The 23,187-nt window shown below is 43.0% G+C and overlaps 2 protein-coding genes across 6 annotated transcripts in view; both read left to right on the top strand.

Moving 5' to 3' along the window:
* fnip1 (folliculin interacting protein 1) overlaps positions 1 to 3,995 on the top strand; it is a 41,712-nt gene extending 37,717 nt beyond the window's left edge. For 2 of the 5 annotated variants that reach the window (XM_063203931.1, XM_063203930.1), the window contains exons 16-19: positions 6 to 171; positions 671 to 871; positions 1,708 to 1,823; positions 2,301 to 3,995. In XM_063203931.1, coding sequence (XP_063060001.1) covers positions 6 to 171; positions 671 to 871; positions 1,708 to 1,823; positions 2,301 to 2,379 — 562 coding nt within the window. In that variant the 3' untranslated portion in view covers positions 2,380 to 3,995. The remainder of the gene's footprint in view (positions 1 to 5; positions 172 to 670; positions 872 to 1,707; positions 1,824 to 2,300) is intronic. The other 3 variants (XM_063203933.1, XM_063203932.1, XM_063203934.1) reach the window with 2 other exon arrangements.
* A 3,528-nt stretch (positions 3,996 to 7,523) lies between these two features.
* Positions 7,524 to 23,187, top strand: part of rapgef6 (Rap guanine nucleotide exchange factor (GEF) 6) — a 148,688-nt gene continuing 133,024 nt past the window's right edge. The window contains exon 1 of the mRNA XM_063203935.1: positions 7,524 to 8,394. Within this exon, the coding sequence (XP_063060005.1) occupies positions 8,320 to 8,394 (75 nt within the window). The 5' untranslated portion in view covers positions 7,524 to 8,319. The remainder of the gene's footprint in view (positions 8,395 to 23,187) is intronic.

Genomic DNA, 23,187 nt, shown 5'->3' with positions numbered 1-23,187 from the left:
TCCAGGGAGAAGCTGGTGGAAAACTACTCCAAGCCTCATGTAGCAAACTTTGGGAGGTCTCTCTTTGGAGGGTACTGCCCAACGTACATCCCCGACTTTGTTTTACACGGAACACCAAACGATGAGAAGCTCCGGCAGAGCCTCATCTCTGATCTGGCACATACTGTGCAGGTAAGCCACCCTGCATATTTGTGTTTGGATGGTTATTGCGTCAATGACATTTTAATAGTAGCCCACGTCAGGGTGGTGCAACCACAGCTAATGCCACTATTGTATGGAATCTTTTTTTAATTATTATTTTTGTGTATTATCTAAGAGACATATTCATTGCAGTACATTAATAACCAATTAATGACTAATGACTTCATAGGCATTAGCTGTCGTTGTACCACCTGATGTCCGAGATGAAATAAGTGAGCCTTTTTTATTGTTACTCTCAATCATTGGCTTTCAATTAAGTGAGAATTTGACTTCCTATCACCACCAATTAACAATTTGGCTTTGTTTTGAAATGTTGGTCTTTTCCGTTACATTGAATTATATATATATTGAGTACATTATAATTACATTATTTTGAGTAAACTTTTCCATTAGTCACTGTTTGTCCTTTCGCTATTGCACGTAATTGACATCTCTGTCCTGTCTGGATTCGTCTCCCCCTCCCCCACAGCATCCGGTGCTGGATGAGCCCATAGCGGAGGCCGTCTGCATTATCGCAGACACGGAGAAGTGGACGGTGCAGGTGGCCAGCAGCCAGCGGCGGCAGACGGACAGCAAGCAGCTGGGCAAGGAGGTGCTGGTCTCCAACCTGGTGTCCAGCCTGCTGCACTCCACCTACCAGCTCTACAAGCTCAACCTCTCGCCCAACTTTGTAAGTGCAGGCTAATGTGGCTACAGTTTTGGCTCATAGATACTGTATGAACACTAGATGGCGTATTCAGCCTTTTGGCGCGAACCAACCCAGGGGTGCGTTTCTCGACAGTGTAGTTGTTAGCCTGTTAGCAACTTGGATAGTTGCCAATGGGAAATTACATTGCAAACAAGAAAGTAGCTAACATAGTTAGCAACTATGGTTTCGAGAAATAAACCCCAGGGCACCGCCATCTTAGCACGGTATATTTCGCCTACTGTACGTGCAGGCTAATGTGCTATTGCCTTGTCACTGATTGATGGCAGCAATATGCTGGGTAAATATGGTGGTGATCTGATTAAAGTCGTTCATTATAACACACAGGAGTGGTCAACGTTGTATGTAGTGCTCATAACTGGTTTTAGCTGGGCTAGTTGTGAACATGTCTCTGTTTAGTGCGGAAAGACAGAAAAAATTAGTTGCAACTTGTGCGCTGAGCGAGACACTTAATAACCCAGACAAAGGCACAGATGCCATTTTCACATGCTTTACCCTTTGTAGTGCAGCAGTGCTTTGCACACTATCCCTGACTGCCTTCAGTTGTTGTTGAAGTGGGTCTGTGTCTGGATAAACAAAGCCTCCTCAAATTCAAATCACTCTTACATAATCGACACTTTGACCCAAAGCGGCTCAATAGTCAAGGCAATGACAATAGCCAAGTTCTACAACGAAAACAAGACTTTGGCAAACTCTTAAGATTTTTTTTTGTGCCTTTTGTTGAACAGATCCATTGTTTACAAATGCCTTCAAGCTGTTGTTTTAAAAGCTGTTGTGTTTTTTCTTCTTGTTGTGTCTAGTGTATAATGCACCTGGAGGACCGTCTGCAGGAGCTGTACTTCAAGAGCAGGATGCTGGCAGAGTACCTGAAGGGCCAAACCAGAGTGCACGTCAAAGAGCTGGGCATGGTTTTAGGGTGGGTACAACCTTATTATTTCTTTCTTAAAAAAAAAAAAAAATATATATATATATATTTTAGGGGCTTTTAATGCCTTCATTGACAGGACAGTATGAGATGCTGACAGTAAGTGAGTGGGAGAGAGAGATTGGGAAGGATTGGGAAATGACCCCTGCCGTACTCGAACCGGGGTACCCATGGGCATGCAAGCCCAAATGTCGGGGGCTTAGCGCTTTGTGCCACAGCTCCCTCCACCTTACTATTATTTCACTCAAGCTCTCCAGTTTGCGATAATGAAAAAAAACCTTCTCCCTCATGGAACATTGTGACATGATGAAATCTGATGTGTGATACAAACTGTAATCGTGACAGTTATGGTGTTGAGTGACAATGGATGATGTAAGCTGTGAAAACGTCCATATGTCTCTGTTTTAAACAGAAAACATCCTGTAAATGTATGTGTACTGATTACTTGCATCGGTGTTATTTTTTCAGGATCGAGTCCAGTGACCTTCCCCTACTGGCCGCAATAGCAAGCACTCATTCGCCCTATGTTGCCCAAATACTGTTGTAGACCATCATCTATCACCAATGGACATCGATGTAGATGCCTTGTGGCAGGAATGTAAAGACTTTTTTTGTTCCTTTTTTATCCTGCATATCAACTGTGTAAAGCCACAACCACAGCCGGACTGTAAGACCATGTGTAGGCCTTCCATTGACCTCCACGGTCGTTTATACAGCACTGGGGGACAAGGCCACCACGTTCCAGCTGCCTGCAATGGAGACAATCTAACACCTGGGGGCAGCAGAGGTAACCTCTGTCCTTCTGCTCCCAGTGATCACTAGATGGACTATCACCGTAGGTACTTTCATGAATCGTCTCCATGCTTTTTTAAATTTTATTTGAGTGTACGTTTTTAATCTGTTTACTTCTGCATTATTTGTTTTCACCAAGAAGACTAGAAATCCAAAGAGACGTTGTCTAAGACATTCATCTCTGAAACAAGGAAGGGACAAAGCAGACCGCTTTTCACCTCAGAGCACCTTTTGATCTGTAGAAACGATATAGGCCTTGCTGAAAAGAAATAAGAATAGGATATTTTAAATCACAGTGAAAAAAGTTTTATTGTCAATGATGTGTCATTTTATTTTATCGATAGAATGTTCTTGTAATGCCCCACGAAAAATTGCCCAGTTGGATTTCTAATGCTAAGGGTTTTGCCAGCGAAATTTGGATATTTTTGGTCTCCGTGTTATCCAATCAATTCAGCACTACCTCAAAGAAATGTGAGGATTCACAGCTGTATTTTTAAAAAGATTGCAGAATCATTAAATAGGCCTGAATTAGTTAAATTTATCAATGTAAGGCAATCTTACACTTCTCAAATCCTTTGCTGTTTCTTTATAATGTAGGCCTGTTATCACACATCAGGTGTACAGTTAGTCCTTAATCGTTTTTAATTTTGAATGCCATCGATTCATGTAACATTTATATTTCAAAGTGAAATGCTGAACTATTTTCACACTTTACAGTTTATATACAGCTTCGCCACTTTGTTTACCGCTAAGATGCACGTGTTAACGAAAAGTAAAAAAGGAATACGAGTCTGTCATGCTATGATGAGTACATGGGAAGAGTGTTTGAGAATAATTACATGTTGATTTTATAAACATGTAAAAGGCAAATGATTTGTGAATGACAAAAACATGTATTTTTTACAAGTATTTTTAATGTCCGTCGTCAGTAAATCCATGAATTATTTTTGTCTTGAGGTTGTTCAACCTCAAAGTCTTAAATGGACATGTAGCATATATGGAATGAAGGAATGGGGAAAATGTACTTCAATGGTTATAATGCATTGATTTGCTTTCAGCGTATGATGTTTGGCTTATGCAAATGACATGCAATTCAATAGCGTTTTGTAAAACACCTATTTGCATTTGTCTAATGTATTTATACTTACATTCTTTATACATGAACTCAGTTAAATTATTTAGAATGGTGTGTATTGGTTTATGTATATATTGTTTTCAGTTTGTTTCCATTTATTTGTACATATTGTCTTTCAATATTGGATTATTTTTCTGTAATTATCCTTTCCCAATTTTCTGGGAATGTTGTGCAATAAAACATGCCATTATTAAAGTTACAAATGTGTCATGCACATCTGTATTAGCTTGTTACAGTTTTCAAAGATCATGATCTGACATTATCTTTGAACAACTTTAATTACTAGACAGGCAGTTGATATTGATGAGAACATCTGATAAACTACAAATAACAAAGGAGAAAGAATATCGTTTTCATTCCTCCGTCCTTAAATGACTGCTAAATAACATCATTCACCATTTTAACTTATTACGATCGCTCACTATAATCCTTTTTATGTTACAAAATGTAATTTTCCTGAAACTGCACATGCTAAACTCGACCAGTTCTTCCATGTGCCAATCAGACTAATAAACTGGACCTACCCATGAAAATTCAGTTGGATTCAGAATAAGGAAAGCTGTTGTATCAGATGTCACATTTATATTTAGTAAACAAACAACATAAAATCTCAATATTTTCATATCACGTCACAAAAGTAGAGTAAGACGTTGTATAGACAGGGACATGCAGTTGAATGTGTAGGATTATGTAATGAAGTGTTGATGATGTGACTGGGCCAACTCCTTATGAAGTGATATTTCATGGCATGTGAAACTGGAGAAAGACTTTGTATTGTGCTGTGAAATGTGTTGTGACTGACATGCATTGCAAGTGTACATTATGTGTCCGCTGTGAGTGGGTATGTAGGCAGGGACAGACCTGTTGCACACTAATTACATTGAAACAAAAGATTAGGTGGTGGAATGTGACCTGGCAGCTTACTAAGTGATTGTTTATCAGTAGTAGATGTGTTTGTTCATGCCGACCTTAACCACCATATTGCTCAACGCTATCAAGATACGATACGCTGTGGTTGCAGATGCGATTTACAGTGGTGCAAGTGGTTCAAGGCGTCTACCTGACATATTTCAGAGAATAGGTGTGGCTGTACACAAATGTTTATTTATAGATTGCCTGCGTACGTAAATATGTTGTGACACACCCTAGCTGGTTATTAAAAACACCCTTTTAGAGAAGTCACACTCACACCTTAAATTAGCTAAAGGATTTTTCCAAGTCATTACATCATCTGTAGGTGATGTGTGGTGTAATTAATATGCTGCCTGTGATTAATATTAAGGCATGTGGTAGTGTAGCGTCAAATCTCTTTTTTTGGCTGATGGGCAAGGATTCTGCCACCATTCTGTAACTATGTAAACCAGATGACCCAGCTTGTAGAGAGTAGAGCGAAATGTATTAATCCCATCTGCATGAAAGAAACGTATGGTACTACTACCACCACAGACACAACACCTACAGCTGTAGGCCTACCATACAACTGAATGGAGAAAGATTGCTAGAGTATGTTGGTAGTTACTGCACTTAGATTAGTGAAAGCCCATTGGGAAACTCCAACTCCCATTGTCATTGTGACACAGCACTCCACAGCACACAAGGAAATAGCATTTATGCCTCACCCGTGCAAGGGGGCAGCCCTCAGTGGCGCCCTTTGGGGAGCAGTGCGGTGGGACGGTACCATGCTCAGGGTACCTCAGTCATGGAGGAGGATGGGGGAGAGCACTGGTTAATTACTCCCCCCACCAACCTGGCGGGTTGGGAGTCGAGCCGGCAACCTCTGGGATGCAAGTCTGACGCCCTAACCGCTCACCCATGACTGCCCTGTGAGTGAGTCTGCATGACCGTGTTTGTGCAGAGCATGACCCCCTGTGGTAGAAAGGGAATATCGACAGATCATTTGAAATAGACTGGTTTGGTGAAGACTGGTCCAAATACTGTATAAAACATTTAACCACCAAAGCTTGCACAAACTGTATCCAGTAATATAATGGGGGAAATTGTTTTTTTCTCTCTGTAAAAACATGGTGTGTAAATATAGCTAAAATATCACGTCTAAGGCCTGAACATCAGACCTACAGAAATGTAACTTGGTGCTGACATTAGCTGACCCATTGTGATGTTAAATAATTCTGACATTGGACTCATTTAAAAAAAGCTAAAACATTAGAATTCACGGGACAATAATGAAGGTCAATATTGTTGACCTTAGTTGTTTTGCCTAAGGTCCTGATGTGTTCATCATAGGGATGACTGACTTCAGTCAAATAGAAGAAATCTCAAGAGGGGCCTTGCTGTGGCCAACCAGTGGGATGCTCGTCTGTCATATGGCCGACCCTGGTTCGATTCCCGGCCCAGGTTGTTTGCCGACCCCTCCCCATTCGCTTCCTGTCCACCTCTCAAACTGCCCTGTCAAATAAAGTTGTAAAAGAAAAAAAAAGAAGCCGTCTCACAAGGATACCACACCAGAAAACCATGCCGTCTCATTAGCAGCTGTCAGAGACTGATGGTTTAGGAATGCTAAAATGAATCACCAATGACTGAACTCTGTCATACCGTAATGACAGCATCATGTTCAGCCATGAATGTGATGTTCAGTCTGTTCATTTCACCAATAGAATACTAATATGCTTTACCTCACCTTTGACTCACTTTACCTCCAGTCAAACATTATGTTGATGCTGATAAGACCAACGTCCCAAAAATTCAAAGACTTCACATACGCCTAGTACTGTACTGTACATAGCCAAACACAGCTGAATGTAAGACATCAGATGTCTGTGAGAGAAAATTCTATTAAGCTGATGTGATCTGTAGCTGTATGGTCTCAGCATGGGCAGACTGACTCATCTGCTCTGACCTGACGTGTTCCATAAAGTACAAAAAGTTGCAATTTGCAAAAAGATGAGAATACGGTAAATGTATCAAAAGAGCAGCCCTCCTTGAAATTGGCTAAATGCCTCACTGAAATGTTAATTGAAGCTGAAATTGGCTATTGCAGAAAATAGGGGGACCAAGAACAGGTTCTTTTAGATTGATTCCCAGTCTATGACAGTGTCTGAAGGTCTGGCTTTAATTTGAGATGAAGCATTGGAGGACATTTAGTTCATGTCTCTGGATAGACCAGTCCCACTGGTGCATTCCAACCCAAATTCAGTCTAATCTATCCATGTGGAATGGTAAGTTGCTAAATTCAGTGTCTCAATAATAATAATAATAATAATAATAATAATAATAATAATAATAATAATAATAATAATAATAATAATAATAGTCAGCTTGCAAGGTCACGAGATCATCGTTCAAATCTCTCTATTTCTATTACTCACCTTTTCAAGGTGAAAAACATAAATGACTGAAGCAGCATAAATTGGTCCTAGGAATATTTAAAGGGAGAAGAATCATTCATGTATGAAAAGTGCAATTTTCCCAGTCATAATGAATAATACTTAGAATTTGATGCTGGTGGTCATGAAAAAGGTAACATTAGTGAATGGGCAGCATGAATTCTGTAAATAAACAACTAAAAATCTCACACAGTGTCCCTTTAAATTTCCGCCTGAATATGCATTGGACAGACTAATTTCATTTCTTCATAACATGGTGAAATTGGTGTAATCTGGATATTTACTTTTTTCATAAACCTGTGTTGTAGAAGCGGACAACCTCAAAGTTGCGTCCATCGAAGACGTTTGAAAGTGAAACGTCTTCTCGCGATGTTTGCGCAATGATGTGGGAGTGTGCTTCTCATACTAGATAATGGAAAGTTGTTTGGGGGATATAGCCTAACCTGGTAAACTAAGCTAACAATCTGAGGAGTTTCTACGAAACGGGATATTAAGCGGCTTCTAACATTCTTTGGCCTTGAACACATGCATTTATTGCACAAGTTTTACGAATGACACAGTGAAGTAAACTTCCGTGTGACTTAATAGAGGCACAAAAGACCAAGCTCCTGACAGTCTCGACGTCGCCAAGATTTATGGAAAAGACTGCTAATTCTAGCTCTGAGGAATTAGCTGTATTGAGTTGGCTGTTGGTGTTGATTTTCTCTAGATAAATAGTGCTCGCGCGAGTCCGTGTAGAAGTTGTCACAGCTGGACAGATGTCAGGCTAGAAATGTATCAATGGAACTAACGCGAGTAAATTGCCATTTGAACACGTCGTGATTGGATCATCCCAGATTTAACGACGGGACTGAAAAAGCCAACTGTGCTAGTTCTAGTCAATTCTCAGCTTTGACTTGGGAGCTCTGTCGATGGAAAAGATGGATATCTGTTGAAAAGGTCTGGCGAAATATAAACATGAACTCCTCTGACAACGATTCCTTCCGACCTGGGATTTTAAGTCGTTTCGGTATTTGCAAATGCATGACATCAATTTTGTGGTCGCCGCGGTACGTAACTTGCATGAGAAGTTGAAAGAATTCGTACGTCCTGAAAATCTTCCCCATGCTCCGGAGAACTAAAAAGCCAAAGCTAGCCATTAAGGACTCAAGAAGTACATTTGTGACAAACAGATTTTCTATTTAAAACGTCCAGCAACTTGGAAGAGTCGAAATAAATGAAACACACTCCAGCTATGGACTCCTCACTGAAACTGGCTCTGAGGAAGCCTCCATCACGGCGAACTGCAGAAGTAAGTGACGCTGATAGACATGTTAACTTTTGTCGTTTGTCTTGGATAGGTAGGCCTGTATTGTTCGTGGAAATGGCCAGCCTTTCCAACATGTTTTTATTTTTGCCCCATGCTCTTTTTAGCTGTCAAGCCTTGTGTCACTTGCTTGCTTCTGTTCTGAAAGATCAGAATCAAAAGTTAGCGCGCCAAGCGCTTGTTGCTCACTTGTCAGCACCATAAAAACGATTTCGTCTTTGTGAACATTGTGCTTTGGAGTTTTTAAATTGTTTTCTGTGTATTTCGTAACTTACCTGCGTGCCAAAATAACCACTGCGTTTCTTAGGGCAGCCTTGTGTTGTCATGCTAAAGAGCTGTCAATTAAGCCAGGTAGGTCATTAATGCAAACATGCTCCAGGCAGTGCCCTCCCTTGCTTTCTGTGAGGTCATTGCTTTGAACATGTCTGTGACTGTCCAGAATGGCTCCCCCTGACAGACCTTTCCTGTGTGTGTGTGTGTGTGTGTGTGTGTGTGTGTGTGTGTGTGTGTGTGTGTGTGTGTGTGTGTGTGTGTGTGTGTGTGTGTGTTCACCGGTTTAGACATGCATTCCAAGCCACATACCATTCACAGGTAGGAAGCCTAACATGTCAAAACCACAAATATAGCCAAGTACCCACGTATATGGTATCTCATTCTGTGGTCAACAGTTTGACAGAGCAATCAGATGAGAATGAGTTACCATCTATGACCTGACCTCCCATTATTATGAACACGCTTTTCTGACAAGGATTCAAGGATATTTATTTGTCATGTACATAGAGACATTTTTGTGAAATGCATGGCCGGTGCAAAACAAGTGTGCAGAAGAAAGGTGAAGAAGAAGTGCGTGTGCGCGTGTGTGTGTGCGTGTGTGTGTGTGTGTGTGTTTGTGTGTGTGTTCAATCAAATGAATTAGGAGGAAATCGGTAAGCAAATGGTATGAGGAAAATAACTCTTTCTCAGTCTCTCAGTTCTAGCTCTGTGACAGCACAGTCGCCAAATGGTAAATACTAACATTGCTGAAGAATATGCCTGTATTCTATTTTGTTTTTTAAGAAATTTAAATTTCTTTAAATAACCTACTCAAGATCTATGATTGAGGTTTTTTAAAGTATAACCGAGAAGTATAGTCCTGTATTAAATGTCTTGCTGACTTTTGACTGTAATGATTGAAGGTCCACTTAGACCTGCTTGGATCAGAAGTGCCAAAGGTCCACTTACTCCACACTTTTGTGTAGGACATGCCATTGGAAGCAGTCCTAAACATAGACTCACACCACCACTTGCAGATCAGCAGCACGCAGATGATGTCTACGCTCATGTCAAAACACTTTTCTATCTGTCGTCCCTCCTTACCCTATCAACCACACATACTTCTGCATATTTGATGAAGCTTCTGCCTCCCTGCGAGCAGGGGCATGTTTCAAAAGGCGAAATAAAATCATGGGGGGAATGTGAAGTGCAGGACCCTGTGTGTGGACCTGTGTGTGTGTGTAAACATGACCAGCATCTGACCTGCGTCCTCAAAGCCCTTCTTTGTGTCCTCCTAATAAAATCCCCAAGGTCCAGATGAAGGGAGGCAGGAAAAGAACAAGTTATTGCAGCGGGTTAGTCGGGAGAACAGGCGTGAAATTTTAGCTATGGTGTTCTGTCGATAAGAGTTACATATTGAGCTGAGCTACCAAGCATTACTACCATTTCAAGTTATTACAGTTAGCACCTCTAGACTCTATGGTTAGGGATTGTGTTTCGGTTTTCAGCTGGGTTAACAGCCTATTCGTAGTTCATCAGTACATCTCAACAAAGCATCGTCTTGACAAGCAGCGCATCTTGACACAACACCGGGTGACCCAGAGTATAGCAGATCACAGCTTGCAAATGTATGCCGCAAACCGTGCTTGCTGCCACAAAGGTTAACTGTCCGGAATGAGACGATCTCAGCTGAGCTAAGGTGAGACGACAAAGCTTTGGCCTGACCTGCCTGTCATAAGACGAGAAAAGGCATTGGCCAGCAGTGAGTGTCATACTTTAGGGTACTTACTGAGTCAAAAATGGCTTAAAAAGTCTGTCAGCCAAGGTGAATTTCTCCCTCTTGTGGCATTCACACAGGCAGGGAATGCTAGGAGCCTGTTTCGACCAGAGTTGTATAACGTAAAAGTAGAAATACTCTTACAGATGTAATTACAACAGTAGTGGAAGGATATTACACTTGTAATATCATACCACTTGTGTTGTAAAACATTGGTTAGAGTAAGGGCTTACTTACTACTTTATACAACTCTGATTTTGACTTCTCAATTGGAGTCACAATGCCATATCAGTATTGATAAAGCATGTTTAAAAAATATCTGCTAGTTGCTGATACAGGTACCGATATTTACCTATTTCCACTGGGATGTTGCTTTGACCTGGTTTCACAGCACCTGCATCAGTAGACAAACAAATTAATCTGTCTGATAAGTAATTGAGTGAGCACAATGTGAGCAGCTCAGCAGCTCTGGTAGAAGGTAAATAACTGGGAACAACCTTCCCGCCCCCCTCCTCTCATCTGTTCACATGGCAGAGCATTCAGTGAGGCGCGCCGCGCACCGCACGCAACCCCTGAGAAAGCCCTCTAATTTTCTCCCCAGAGCCGCTCCTCATTGTGTGTTTTAATCAAAGCCCTCCCGAGTGTACCAAACAAACAGTAGCTAGCGCTGCGGCGTTGGCAGGCTGGCTGCTGGAGGAGATGATACTGATGAGGCAGAGGGCTGCTTATTAAGACTGATAAACAGGCTACAGAGTTGCCATGCCGTCCTATCTCTCTGAGGAAATCTCTGTTTGTAAGAAGGCTGCGCTGTGCGATATTTTTGAAATGGTGTTGTCTATCTACGGTCTTATACGATTGTAGGTGATGCATATAGAGCAGTTGTGACTAAAATATGTGAAGTGCAATTAATCGATTAATTAATTAATGAAATCGAGGTGTTAACATAAAGCAAGTTACTCGGTGAAGGGTACCCTTAGCATAAAGGTGCAACAAGCTGCTACAATCTTTTTCAAAAAGTGTGCTCAACTCAAAACTGTTTTTACAAAGTCCTCTGGTGCGAGCGATGAATAGATTTGTACATTTCTCATGACACTGAAGAAAGCTTAGGCCGAAACATCTGTCTCTCATACTAACCCAGTAAAATAAAATACAAGAAATACACTTGACAGTGCGACTTTTCTACAAGCTGCCGCAAGACATGGGTCAAGCCTCCTGACCGGTAAGAAGGTCATGAAAACTTTTCTTTTCTGAGAGTGCTTCCCTTCCCTACAGAACTGACCTATTTTCACCAACACTTTCCTGGAACCTGCTTGTACTTTGTTAAGTTATGCTTTTGTTTAGTCTGTTTCTCTTGCTGTAAGCTCTTTTATGTCTTATTTGGTAGGGTGCTTTGCTTTGAATAAACTGGTCTGCAGTGTAAGTGTAATGTAGTGTTGCTGGTGAGTCATGCTTGTTCTTAAGCAGTGCCCCTTTGAATGTCATTTCAACACTCTGGCCCAAAACCGTGGGATGCTATCTGGACAGCTTTTGCTTTGTTGTTACGGGGTGGTGGGAGAACCAACTCGGGCCCGTGTAGTGAAACAGATATGTGGTTACAGCTACATGGTATTTTTGGCTTTTCCAGCTGAAAAATGGCTGACTCAACATGGTGTCCACTACAGTACACAGACTTGAGTTACTGTCTTAACCACCGTCTGATTTCAGCTCTTCTTCTCCTCACTGCTTCGCCACATCAAACACAAAACCACAGGCACATTAACTCACTCACTCACTCACTCACTCACTCACTTGATGTGTTGCTGTTGTTGGGTGTTCAGAGGACAGCCATCCATCCATTCTATTTTCAGGCCCAGCAGCTTAACATTGTGAACATTGGGTTCGGAAGCTGCCAAGTTTCCTGGTAGAGGCGGCAGTGGCACAGTGCATGATTTTCTCGTCACACCTTTTGCTTAAGTGGCCGTGCAGTGCCGGGCCGGGCAATGCAGTGCGGTGCACACCAGCGCTGTGCAGTGCAGAGCCACACAATGTTTGACGGCTGGCAGGGCAACAGACTGGCAGGGCAGGCGTCTTTCTTGTGGTATGGCACTGGGCTGGAGCTGTAATAAAACTGACTGTGGTATAGCAAGGAGTTGTTTCTTTGCTGATACCGAGTGGTGAGCCAAGCATGTGCGGCTTGAAATATGGCTGTGATACATTGGGATAGTGGAAAATGTATTGCGTCGTTGTGAATAAACTTCATTCATAATGCGTAGTACTTGGAAAATGATCAGAAAAGAACAAAATGTATGATTTGTAAAGGCGCCAGGGCCATGAACTGCTGCCAAATAAATATAATTCCTCTAGATAGAATAGAATAGAGGTATCAGACAAAAAGTAGCCATCAGAAATTGGTTTATAGTGAAGCTTATATTGAAACTGATCTCTGGTCTACTTCTGAGGCCTTTGAGTTGCTGTTGACAACTGTGGGAGGAGAGCTTGTTTGTGTGCAACAACACAGGAGTGGCTGACTGAATGACTTGGAATCTGCAGCATAATGATCAATAATTTATGCTTGGGTTTTTGGGTTCTGATGGTTTGGATCGTTTTCTTGAATGTGTGTTTTTAGGGCATGTGCAAGAAGGGGCGGGGGAAATACAAGTTTCTTCATGACTGACAGAGTTGCAAAACACCATTGAATATTGTGTTTCACTACCCAAAATGATTATTGAATCACGATGGAGTTGTTTTGTTGACAGATGCTGTACTGTATCTAGCGCTGTAATTTATCAGCCTGTAAATATAAGGCTGGAAAGTGGGTCAGTCGCTTTGCTGTTGGTGACAGTATACCAGCAGGAATTCAAATGGTAGGTTAGGGTAGAAACTATGCATACTCGGTATGCAAAACATTAGTCAAGGCAAGTGAAGAGAGGTGAACTTCGCTCTTCATTTTTTTTTGGGAGCAGCTAATGCAAAGTATGAAGGATTTGACATGTAGAGCATTGCATTTCTTGAGCACGTCTTGGTCGTCTATGGTGCTTTCAACCCCCCCCCAATTCAAGGTGGTCCTTGATGTGATTTGATATGACGTGATGTGCTCTCGCTTTCATCACTTTGTCCTTGGCTCTTTATCACCGTAAAAAGTTAGGCTGACCTGACACAGATTTTTTCTGCTTTTTTTTACATGAACGAGATCAAAAAGAATGAGGCCCAACTAGAAGGGAGAGTTGGAGGCTTGACACCTACTAGTTTTTATGTGAGCAGCAGGAATGTGGCGTGGACGCCCTGGGAATGCGGGGCCTGGGAATGTTGAGTGGCCTTTCCCCAAACAAGGTGTCATCCCTCTTGGCTATGTCCTGCACAAGAAAGACTTGTTTGCACAACTCCACGAAGAACCAAGTACCACAGCACTGTCACTAGCTTACTGGTTGTTGTTGCTCTGTGCAAGCTTGCAATCTTCTCCTTGCATGTGGTGAGGTGCATCTGCCAAGTTGTTTCAGGCATTTTAACAGCGTACAAACTCTGTTTGGGCCCTTTGTTTACATTCGCGTGGAATGAGATTAAAAACAAGAAGTCATCCGGTCTCATGGCTTCTGACTGTTTGAATGACAAGACATGGTAGCAGAGAAAGACAATTTGTCTGATATCATGGAAAGTTTAAACCATATTTAAAAATATTTTACATACCAGAGTGATAATACAAACAAATGGATTTACTGTAAACTATGCTAAAGGACATGTTTATGATGTATATTATTTTGTGGTGATGGCAAACGGCTGTGCCATTTATGGTAACGTTCATGATTTTATTTTAATTTTGAAGCTGTCATTTTGTCGTTCTTACATAATACAACAAGTGTTAGCCTCAAAACATGATGGGCACTTCTCAGGCCTTGTTTACATAACAGTCTGCTAGTGCAACACACAGCCAGGCTATCTACCTCTGAAATCTGATGTGGTTTGACCAGACTGGCCAAGGCAAAGCCCGAGGGCTCCTCCTCTTGTTCATTGGGTGCTGTCCCTTGCTCATTGTGCCTGTGCCTGTGGCTGAACAGTACACTGCGTCTGGAATCCACCTCCTACGTCCGTCCGGCCTGACTGACTGACTGACTGGCCCACCTCAGCCCACTGGGACTCTGGGCCTCACACTGAACCTCATTGTACTGAGTCTGTGGTTGGTGGCCGACCCGAGAGAGACAAATGCACTCATGAGAGACTGCGACAGAGGCAAAGTAAGTGAGAAGGAGGATGCTAGGGACAGACCCAAGACTTTACAGAAAGAGAGGCAGTCGCAGAGAGAGGCTGTGATGAAGAGACCATCTCTATCTCTATTAAAGACAACATGAGAGGGGAGAGAGAGCGAGAGACACTAAGTTGTGCAGTGGGAGTACTAAACTCTTGGGAGTCGTGACCTGGGAAATGCTTCCATAGCTACACTTTGCCAATTTCCCACGACTGGCTGTTTGTCATGGAAATCTCAAGCAAAGAAACGGCTGTACATAAAAATAGCCTGAATGGTTTCATGAGTAGCACATCTGGCAAAGACTTTAATAGCGCTGTTATTTTCCCAGTGTCAACATGTTTACCATGAATGCCCAGTGTTTGGCACAGGGTGCATCGCTGCACGTTTCATATCTTCAATTTCTTTTCAGATTTTTGACCTCCACCTGTTCTTGCCAAGTCCTGACAAAGTGAGAGGTGACAAGCTGGTGGCTGGCATCCATAAAACTATTTCTCCCTGTCACTGTTCCACTGCCCAACCTGCAGTCTACGTGTCCTAGCCAAGTACTATATGAGGACTGAGGTGACAAGTGGGTAGATGTTATCAGACAAAAATATGGTTAAAGAGTTAAACAATCTTGTTACAGTTTCCTTCCAACACAGTTGAGTTTGCTGAGAAACTGTTATACCCGTCTGTAGCACTTATTAGGATCAACTGATTCAGAGCCGGTTGAACAATGTCTTTTTTTGATGTCATAGATGTTGTTTCTCTTGTAGTATTCCATTACCAGGCTAGAAGTCTGCTCGTCTTATCCAAGTCCTATATGAGGAAATATGGACAGACAGCGAGAAGTGACAAGCCAATGGCTGGCATCCGTGACACTGGGTATTTTTCAATATGCTTTCTCCCGTCCTCGACTTCCGCCTGTGAACTCGCGCTTCACTGACACCCTGCCTCCGTGCAGAAAACTATTAAGTTTCCCTGGTGTCAGCCCAGGTACAAGAACTTGTGGGACAGTTTTGCATCCAACATCCTGATTTCAAATGAGAAAATGACCCTTGAATTGCGCTTGTGCAAGATATTGAATTAAATTTCTGTCGTCAATAACATAATCACAAGGCCACAAGCACAAGGGTGGACGGGAGTTTGGATAATGGAAATGTACTACCCACTGTGTTGTTTATCCCAGATACTATTCCACTGCCAGGCTAAGTCTGTGATAAGACGTTATGTGCTGTACCCGGCATACCAGCAGCTCTGAGTCTGTGCCCAGCTGGCAGAGGCGATGAGTGTCTCTGTACACCTCCAGTGCCACTATGTTGCCTGGTATCAGATTTTTGCTCGTGACCCCCCCTCCCTCCCTTCTTCTTGTCCCCGGCACTTATCCACCTAACAATTTCTTTTCCCCTCAGCCTCTGGAGCTGCCAGCCAAATCCTTTCATGAAACCACCCCGACCACCCTATGCCACTTTTAGCCACATTGGCTTGAGGAGATTTCTAAGCGTCCATTGATTCACTCCTTCAGTAGAAACTCTGTAGAAACCTGCAAATCCGACACTGAACACTCTACTTATGTAATCAAACAATCACGCCTGTCAGCCCCTCAGGCGCTGTGTCTTTTATCACCACCTTGCTTAATCCTCAACCCAACCCCTCACCTACTCCCTCACTCAATCACTCCTCCGTGCCCTCACTCCCACCTCCTCCCACCGTAGGGACAAGCCAGAGCCTGTAGTCCAGTTAGCATCTATGAAGTTCCTCAACTCTCTGAAATGAAGTCGCTGTAACCTTCAGGCACATGATGGTCCTGTTTCTTTATAAGCACATGGTCAGAATCACACAAAAGTGAAACGGATAAAATGCTTGTTTTGTTATGAATTTGTTTTGTTTTGACAGCAAGAGGTTCTTTGAGAGGCCCTGGCACTGCAGTCAACCCCTTAAATTGCTCCCAGGCTTCAGTTAAGTTGGCCAGTTAAGCGTGCCTTGGTCAAATGCTATTGTTATACAGTAGACATAATTGTTAGATTTCCATCTGATAATCTCAGAGGTTTAGGCAGATCAAATACTGCTTTGTGGAAGTTCTAATAACTGTGCTCCTGGAGCAAGTTCAGTGAGGTTGACCTAACCATGCCTAATGTGCATTTAGGTGGTTGACGTTTAAGGGCGTAACGCAAAAAAAAGGTTTTTCCAATTAGGGAAAAAAATGATGGAAAATTTTGAAAAAAAGAGGAGGAATTTCGCCTTATTTTTGCCATTTTTGGGAAAATGTGTCCTGCATCAACACATTGCATAGGCATGTCACACTGCAGGAAAATGAAGTCACACCACAGGAAATTCACTGCATTATGGTCATTTTAATCCTTTTGTACATGACTGACATCTGAGCTCATCCTATTTTGATAATGATATTGTGTTTAATCTTAATATGTGAGTGATTCTCTAATTCGCCTACACTTTTAAGTCCGTGGATTTTATTTGGCAATTCCACTAACTATTAACTGCATCCAATGATGTTTTGGACATTAGAAAACATTTATCTTTCATATAATACAGAAAGTGTAGACATAGCATTATTTCCCTCAGCAAGAATGAATATTTAATACTGGTTTTGGGCGTTTTCATGCCGTCCTGTTTTCCAAATGTCAGATTCAGTCTTCATATTAGCATGTAAAGAAACTTGTTTTGCCCAAGACGATTGCAAATGTTGATTCACAGTAATCATCACAATATGACAAAACTGTCAGAAAGACCACTGTCCTTTCCATTATACATGAAATTTGCCATTTTGTGTCCACGAAAACTGTGTTTACCGTGTCACGGTCTGAAACCTCCTCCATAAATCAGTAATGGTTTGGTCTTAGGCCATACGAATAACATCACGTGATGTCATAACCTCTTTGGCAGGATATGGGAAGACTTTTTGGTAAGTTTTGAGCTCCATCCTTCCATAATTTAATCCATTGTTTTTCATATTCTCATAGCAGGAAAATTGCCTGTCAAATGTGTTACCAACATATTCATAAGAATCTGAATTAGAAATCACATGTAGAAAAACACAGATAAAGCATACAGATACATGAATTGATTAAGGTGTTGTGGTGGAACTTCTGAGGTCCTCAGTTAGCACAACACCATAAAAATGGCTGAAATGTCAACGGTGTTACCGTCAATGGTGTTACAATTAAGTATGACAATCAGGGTTGCCAGATGAGGCTGATGATTTCCAGCCCAAAAAATGATCAAAATCCGCCCTAAAAACCCGCCCAATTCTATTGATTTATATGGCAGTGGGAAGGTTTTTCTGATAGATGCCATTTTTACCCGCACACGGCCATCCTAAGCAGCCCAATTGGGCGGGAACCAGCCCAATCTGGCAACACTGATGACAGTTGAGGAGGAGTACGTTTTTGCCAATTTATATCCATATTGACAGACAAACAAACAAAATAATTTGTGTTCTAGGGAGATGGGTTTGTCTGCTCTGTTTTTTTCTCCTAAAAAAGTGCCGACTTGTTCCCCTGCACTGTTGACCGTAACACCATTGAGTAACACCGTTGACTGTTTCGAAAGTGTTTTTGCGCTATTGATCCCTTATGTGTTGGAAAAATCCTATGAACATACACTAGGGATTATCTCTGGAGAAGGAAGTCTTGTGTAAGGAGGGTGACTATATTCAAATCAGACGTTACAGGGATTTATGATGAAAAATGTGTCAGTCTGTATCACAGTGACTCATAAAATCCTACTTATGAAGCTCAACAATCACATTTTCTATATCAGTTGCACAGATTAATGACAACATTACTGCTAAGGGACATACGCACTTTCAAACATATATTGTTTCAACTCTGTAGTATTTTTATATATGTTTGAAATGATATAGTATTTGTCCATAACACTGTTGACAAAATAATTAAGCAAATGTTCGCTTTCATTAGAGTATTTATCAAATGATTTAAGATTAAGCTTGGCAATTTGTTTGTTTGGAAACTTAAATATATATACTATGTAAACATCTAGGTCATTTAGTTGAAAAAAAATACTGATAATTGACATTTTGCTTTTGCCAAAAGCGTAGGGGAATCGTAGAATCGCTCATGTGTTTCCATTTATAAAAAAACGTTTTTCCTTCTATAAGAGCAGTCACACCACAGGACACCGCAGGATATTTGACATATAAACCTTTACATAAATCTTAACAAAAATGTTTCTTCTCATCTAAGACTAGTATGAAACATAATGAACCACATCTTCTTCATTGACATTTGCTTTTTGAAGGGAAAATAACAGTTTTGTAGGTTTTTAACCAATGCTACGAAAAAAAACAAGGCGTCACCACCCATTTACTGTTAAAGTAATGAAATTTGCTTCTGAGTCAGTATTTTTGACATACTGTAAGGAGAGTGTTCTGCCAGCAAGTTCTCTTTGCTCCTCTCTCGGTTACGGTAGTAAGAGTCTGGCAGCCCCCTAGCATAGCTAATGTTAATTAGAGGCTAATGTAATTTCAAGGCCGACTCTCTGTCACTCTCTTTAGTCAACACATAGAGAGTGAGTGCAAGTCCTGCAATTGTTTTGACTCCCAGCATGACATGGGAGCTTTGCATCGGTATCTGAGTTTTCTGCTGAACATGCCTCTCTTCTTATCTCCTTATGGCTTAACTCCATGGACAAGAGGACTAAGTCATGCTACTCTAATAAAAAAAAAATCTTGCCAGACACCCTGACCAAGACCTGTGGCACTCAATCAACTGTACCATCCAACTGTACGCATACACAGTGACTTCTCTCTGTGTTCTTGCTATGAGTCCACCCAATGTTTCAGTTCTTCGCTCAGCACTCAGCAACACTATGTGTGTGTGTGTGTGCGAGCATGTGTGCACATGTGATGTGGCGGTGTGTGTAGCGCCTGATTTTTTAAGATGTGTTGAGTCAGAGAAAGGCTGCGAATTAAGAAGGATTATGTAACATGGAACCTTTTTTTTACCCCCTTCCACCCCTCCTCCCTCCCCTTTACTAGAATTGCCATGGTGAAAATTGCCCTCTTGTTTTTCCGCCGTCTGCCCAGTGTTTTCCATGGCGTACTTCACTCTGGTCTGGCTGGCTGCGGCCAGGCTCACGCAGAACTGGCAGCTGTAGTGGCACAGCTTCAACTTCAACTTCAACTTCAACTCCTGCTCTCTTTCTGGCCGGCTTTCTGTCGGTATGTGCTGCTTTGTCGGAATGAGCTGCCAGTGGGGTGTTAAGTTAACAAAGCCCCAGCCGTAGCCTCTGATCCAGGGGTGCTTTGTAGCTCAGCTCCAATGTTAGGCCATATTATGGACGGGAGACCAGCTTCGTCGGTGCTCCTTGGGCTGGAGTTGGTGTTCGTATTAGTTACTGCGTCATTTGCATTTCACCAGCTAGTTTTTCTGCGCTGGATGCAGTGCCGTAGAGACAAATCAGGGTTACTAAACTGTACAGAGCTGGCAGGAAACTATAAAGTTTCAGTAGTTTATAGCTGTATGTTAACTTGAATAGTTACCTTCAGAGTACAGGTATTGGACAAATTCGTGGTTTTCAAATTGTAGTCATATTTTTCCCCAGAAGTCATAGCAATACAATGTACTCTTTCTTCTCTGTACTATGTACACTGATGGAAATCCTGCACCATTTATTTGGCCTAAGATTCATATTGTACCAGCGAACATGAACAATGTATCAGGTTTGACTCTTGAAAGCTTACCCTATCAACTTTTATTTACCATGGGATTAGTGATCTCGTCTAAACATGAACATGGTTTATTGGCCTTTGTGTTTTACTTGTTATTCAACAGTAGTTGGCCATGTAGGATTTCTACTCACTGCAAGTTGAATCCAACAAACCATATTCTTCCATTATCATTCACACAGCATGCTCTCCATGGGTGCCATCCACTTTGACCTCTTCCCTACTTCTCTATCTCATGAATGGAAGGCAAGTTTGCTTGTTGTCCCAGTAGGGGGCAGCAGTAGTGTATACGTGCCCATCACCAGTGAGTCCAACAGAGATACTGATGACTTGCTGCACTCGTCGTCTCCTCTCTGTAGTGTCAATGTAATTGGAATGCTACGGCTTCCAGCAGGTGTGTGACACTTCTATAATAGGCTCCTACAGTCACCTTGAGGGCCTCCTGTCACCGACGCGTGGTGGTATGTGGGTGGGGAGACGAGTCACCGCGGATGGAAGACCACCAAGGCTCAAGGGTTAAAGGTCAAGAAGCACCCTAGAACAATAGGCACAGCGTGGGGGAGGAGGAGGCACGGAGCTAATGAGGCCGCTAATGGGCTCAAATGAATAGGGCTGTAGTTTCATGCCTCAGCGGAGAGGGCTGTGTAGGTTAGGGACCCCTTTGATTGCTCGCTTGACTTTTGTGTGGTCTTTCTACTCAGTTACTGTGATGAGGCTAAGTAAGCTGGACTACATGCTGCCTTTTTTGTAAGAGCTTTTTTGCCTATATTTCTGACAGGACAGTGGAGGAGAGACAGGAAATGGGAAGGGAAAGAAAGACGGGGAAAGATCTGCAAATGACTGGGGCTGGAATCGAACCCGGGTCGCCAGCGCTGTAACGGTAGGGACACATTGCAGGCGAGGCGAAGAGAGGCGAAATTCACTTACAGCTCAACTGTCATCAGGTCGTCGCGCGGCGAATTAAATGGAATGGATCCGTTATGTTGTTGATTTGATTGGGCTGCCGCAGGCGAATTCGCTTCTCATTTGCATAACATTAAACTTTGTTTAATAATTTCGCTTCGCTTCGCTTCACTCCTGTTTGCTTGCTTTCGCTTGCCTTCGCCTCTCTCATAGGAATGAATGGCGATGTTCGCTTCGCTAGGCCAAATTCGCGCCTATGTGTCCCTACCGTAAACCAGTGCCCTACCGTTAGGCCACGGCAGTGCCTGACATACTACCTTTTTAGTCACGTTTCTGTACAGATTTGTGAAAGAGCAATCCAGTAAGCGCCTAATGGTCTCGTCAAGGCTTGGTAACGGGGGCACAGGCACGGTGACCCGATGACAGCTCCCAGACGTACAAGTGGCCGTGTTTTGTCGAGGCACCATGCGGCCTGAGCTAATGTGAGCCCATTGAATTAGTCTGGAAGAGTGGCAGACGCTCCATTGAAAAGGATTGGCACGGTTGACTTGACATCCTATATTGGCGTTTTGGGCCAGACTGATCAATGGGCCTGCGTTTGGCAGGGGAAGGGTGTGTGTGTGTGTGTGCGTGTGCGCACTGTGCATGCGTGTGTATGTGTGCAAATGCGTGCGAGCGTGCGTTTTCAGGGGGTAGGTAGGTTGGCTTGGGAGGTCATGAGTGCTTCTGAAGGAGCTGGATCCAGATTTGTTTTGCATAAGTGGATCTCACAGCTAATGGACTCTCCGCTGCAGAGCAATAGAGACATTCAATCAGTCAGTCAGCCAGCGTGTCAGCCCTTTTGACAAGTCCAATTTTGAAGAGGGAGACAGAGACTGTTTAACTGCAGGAATGTGGAGGAGATGTCTCCAAATTCAAAGTGGCTGATGGGGCATGCAGCAGTCTGTCTTGTCTTGAAGATAAGGGCATCAACTTCAGTTTCTTATCAGGATAGAGAAGACGAACTTGAGTGGCAAATGTAGAGGAGCGAATTTGTCTTGCGTAAAGACGAATTAAGACATCACTGCCACATAAGACGAGCTAGATATTGGAGCTTGTGATTCAGCGTGTGTGTGTGTGTGTGTGTGTGTGTGTGTGTGTGTGTGTGTGTGTGTGTGTGTGTGTGTGTGTGTGTGTGTGTGTGTGTGTGTGTGTGTGTGTGTGTGTGTGTGTGTGTGTGTGTGTGTGTGTGTGTGTGTGTGTGTGTGTGTGTGTGTGTGTGTGTGCGCCCGTGTCTGGCTGTCTGCATGTGTGGCTTGTGCGTCAGTGTGTGTCTTCATTGACTGAGATCCCACTGGGCTCTGTCCTGTGTGGAAGCAGGAGGCTTCGGCTGTTCCAGACCCCCCTCCAGACACACATGCTGCTGCTCTGCTGTGCTGCCCATTGGCCACCCCCGGGGCTGGAGCTGACCCCCACATGGCTACTGCAGAGCAGGAGGACCAGCGGGTGGTGGAAAGGGAGGTGGGTTGATTGAAGTGGAGGGGGATAGACGGGGCGATGGCAAGGAGAGCAGTGTAGGATGACCAGGGGGTGCTGATGGTGGTAGTGGGGGTGATGGTGGTGGTAGTTGGGGGTGGTGGAGTAGCACAGAAGGCAATGGAGCAGTGCAGGGTGACCACGCATTGCTGATGGTGTTGGCATGGGATTAATGATGGAGATGGAGTGGGTAGATGGGTTGGAGGTGGTGTCAGAGGGAACAGTGCAGTGTGACTGTGGGGTACTGATGGTGGGTGGTGGTGTAGTGTGAGGCTGATGGTGGTGGTGAAGTGTGGAGCAGTTGGTGGTGGTGTAGTGTGGTGGAGGTGGAGTGGGTAGATGGGGTGGAGGTGGTGTCGAAGGAAACAGTGCAGAGTGACCGCGGGGTGCTGATGGTTTAGTGTGGGGCTGCTGGTGGTGGTGGTG

This window comes from Engraulis encrasicolus, chromosome 7 (assembly GCF_034702125.1).
Source record: "Engraulis encrasicolus isolate BLACKSEA-1 chromosome 7, IST_EnEncr_1.0, whole genome shotgun sequence".
Taxonomy (NCBI): domain Eukaryota; kingdom Metazoa; phylum Chordata; class Actinopteri; order Clupeiformes; family Engraulidae; genus Engraulis; species Engraulis encrasicolus.
This window is presented reverse-complemented; position numbering and strand designations above follow the sequence as displayed.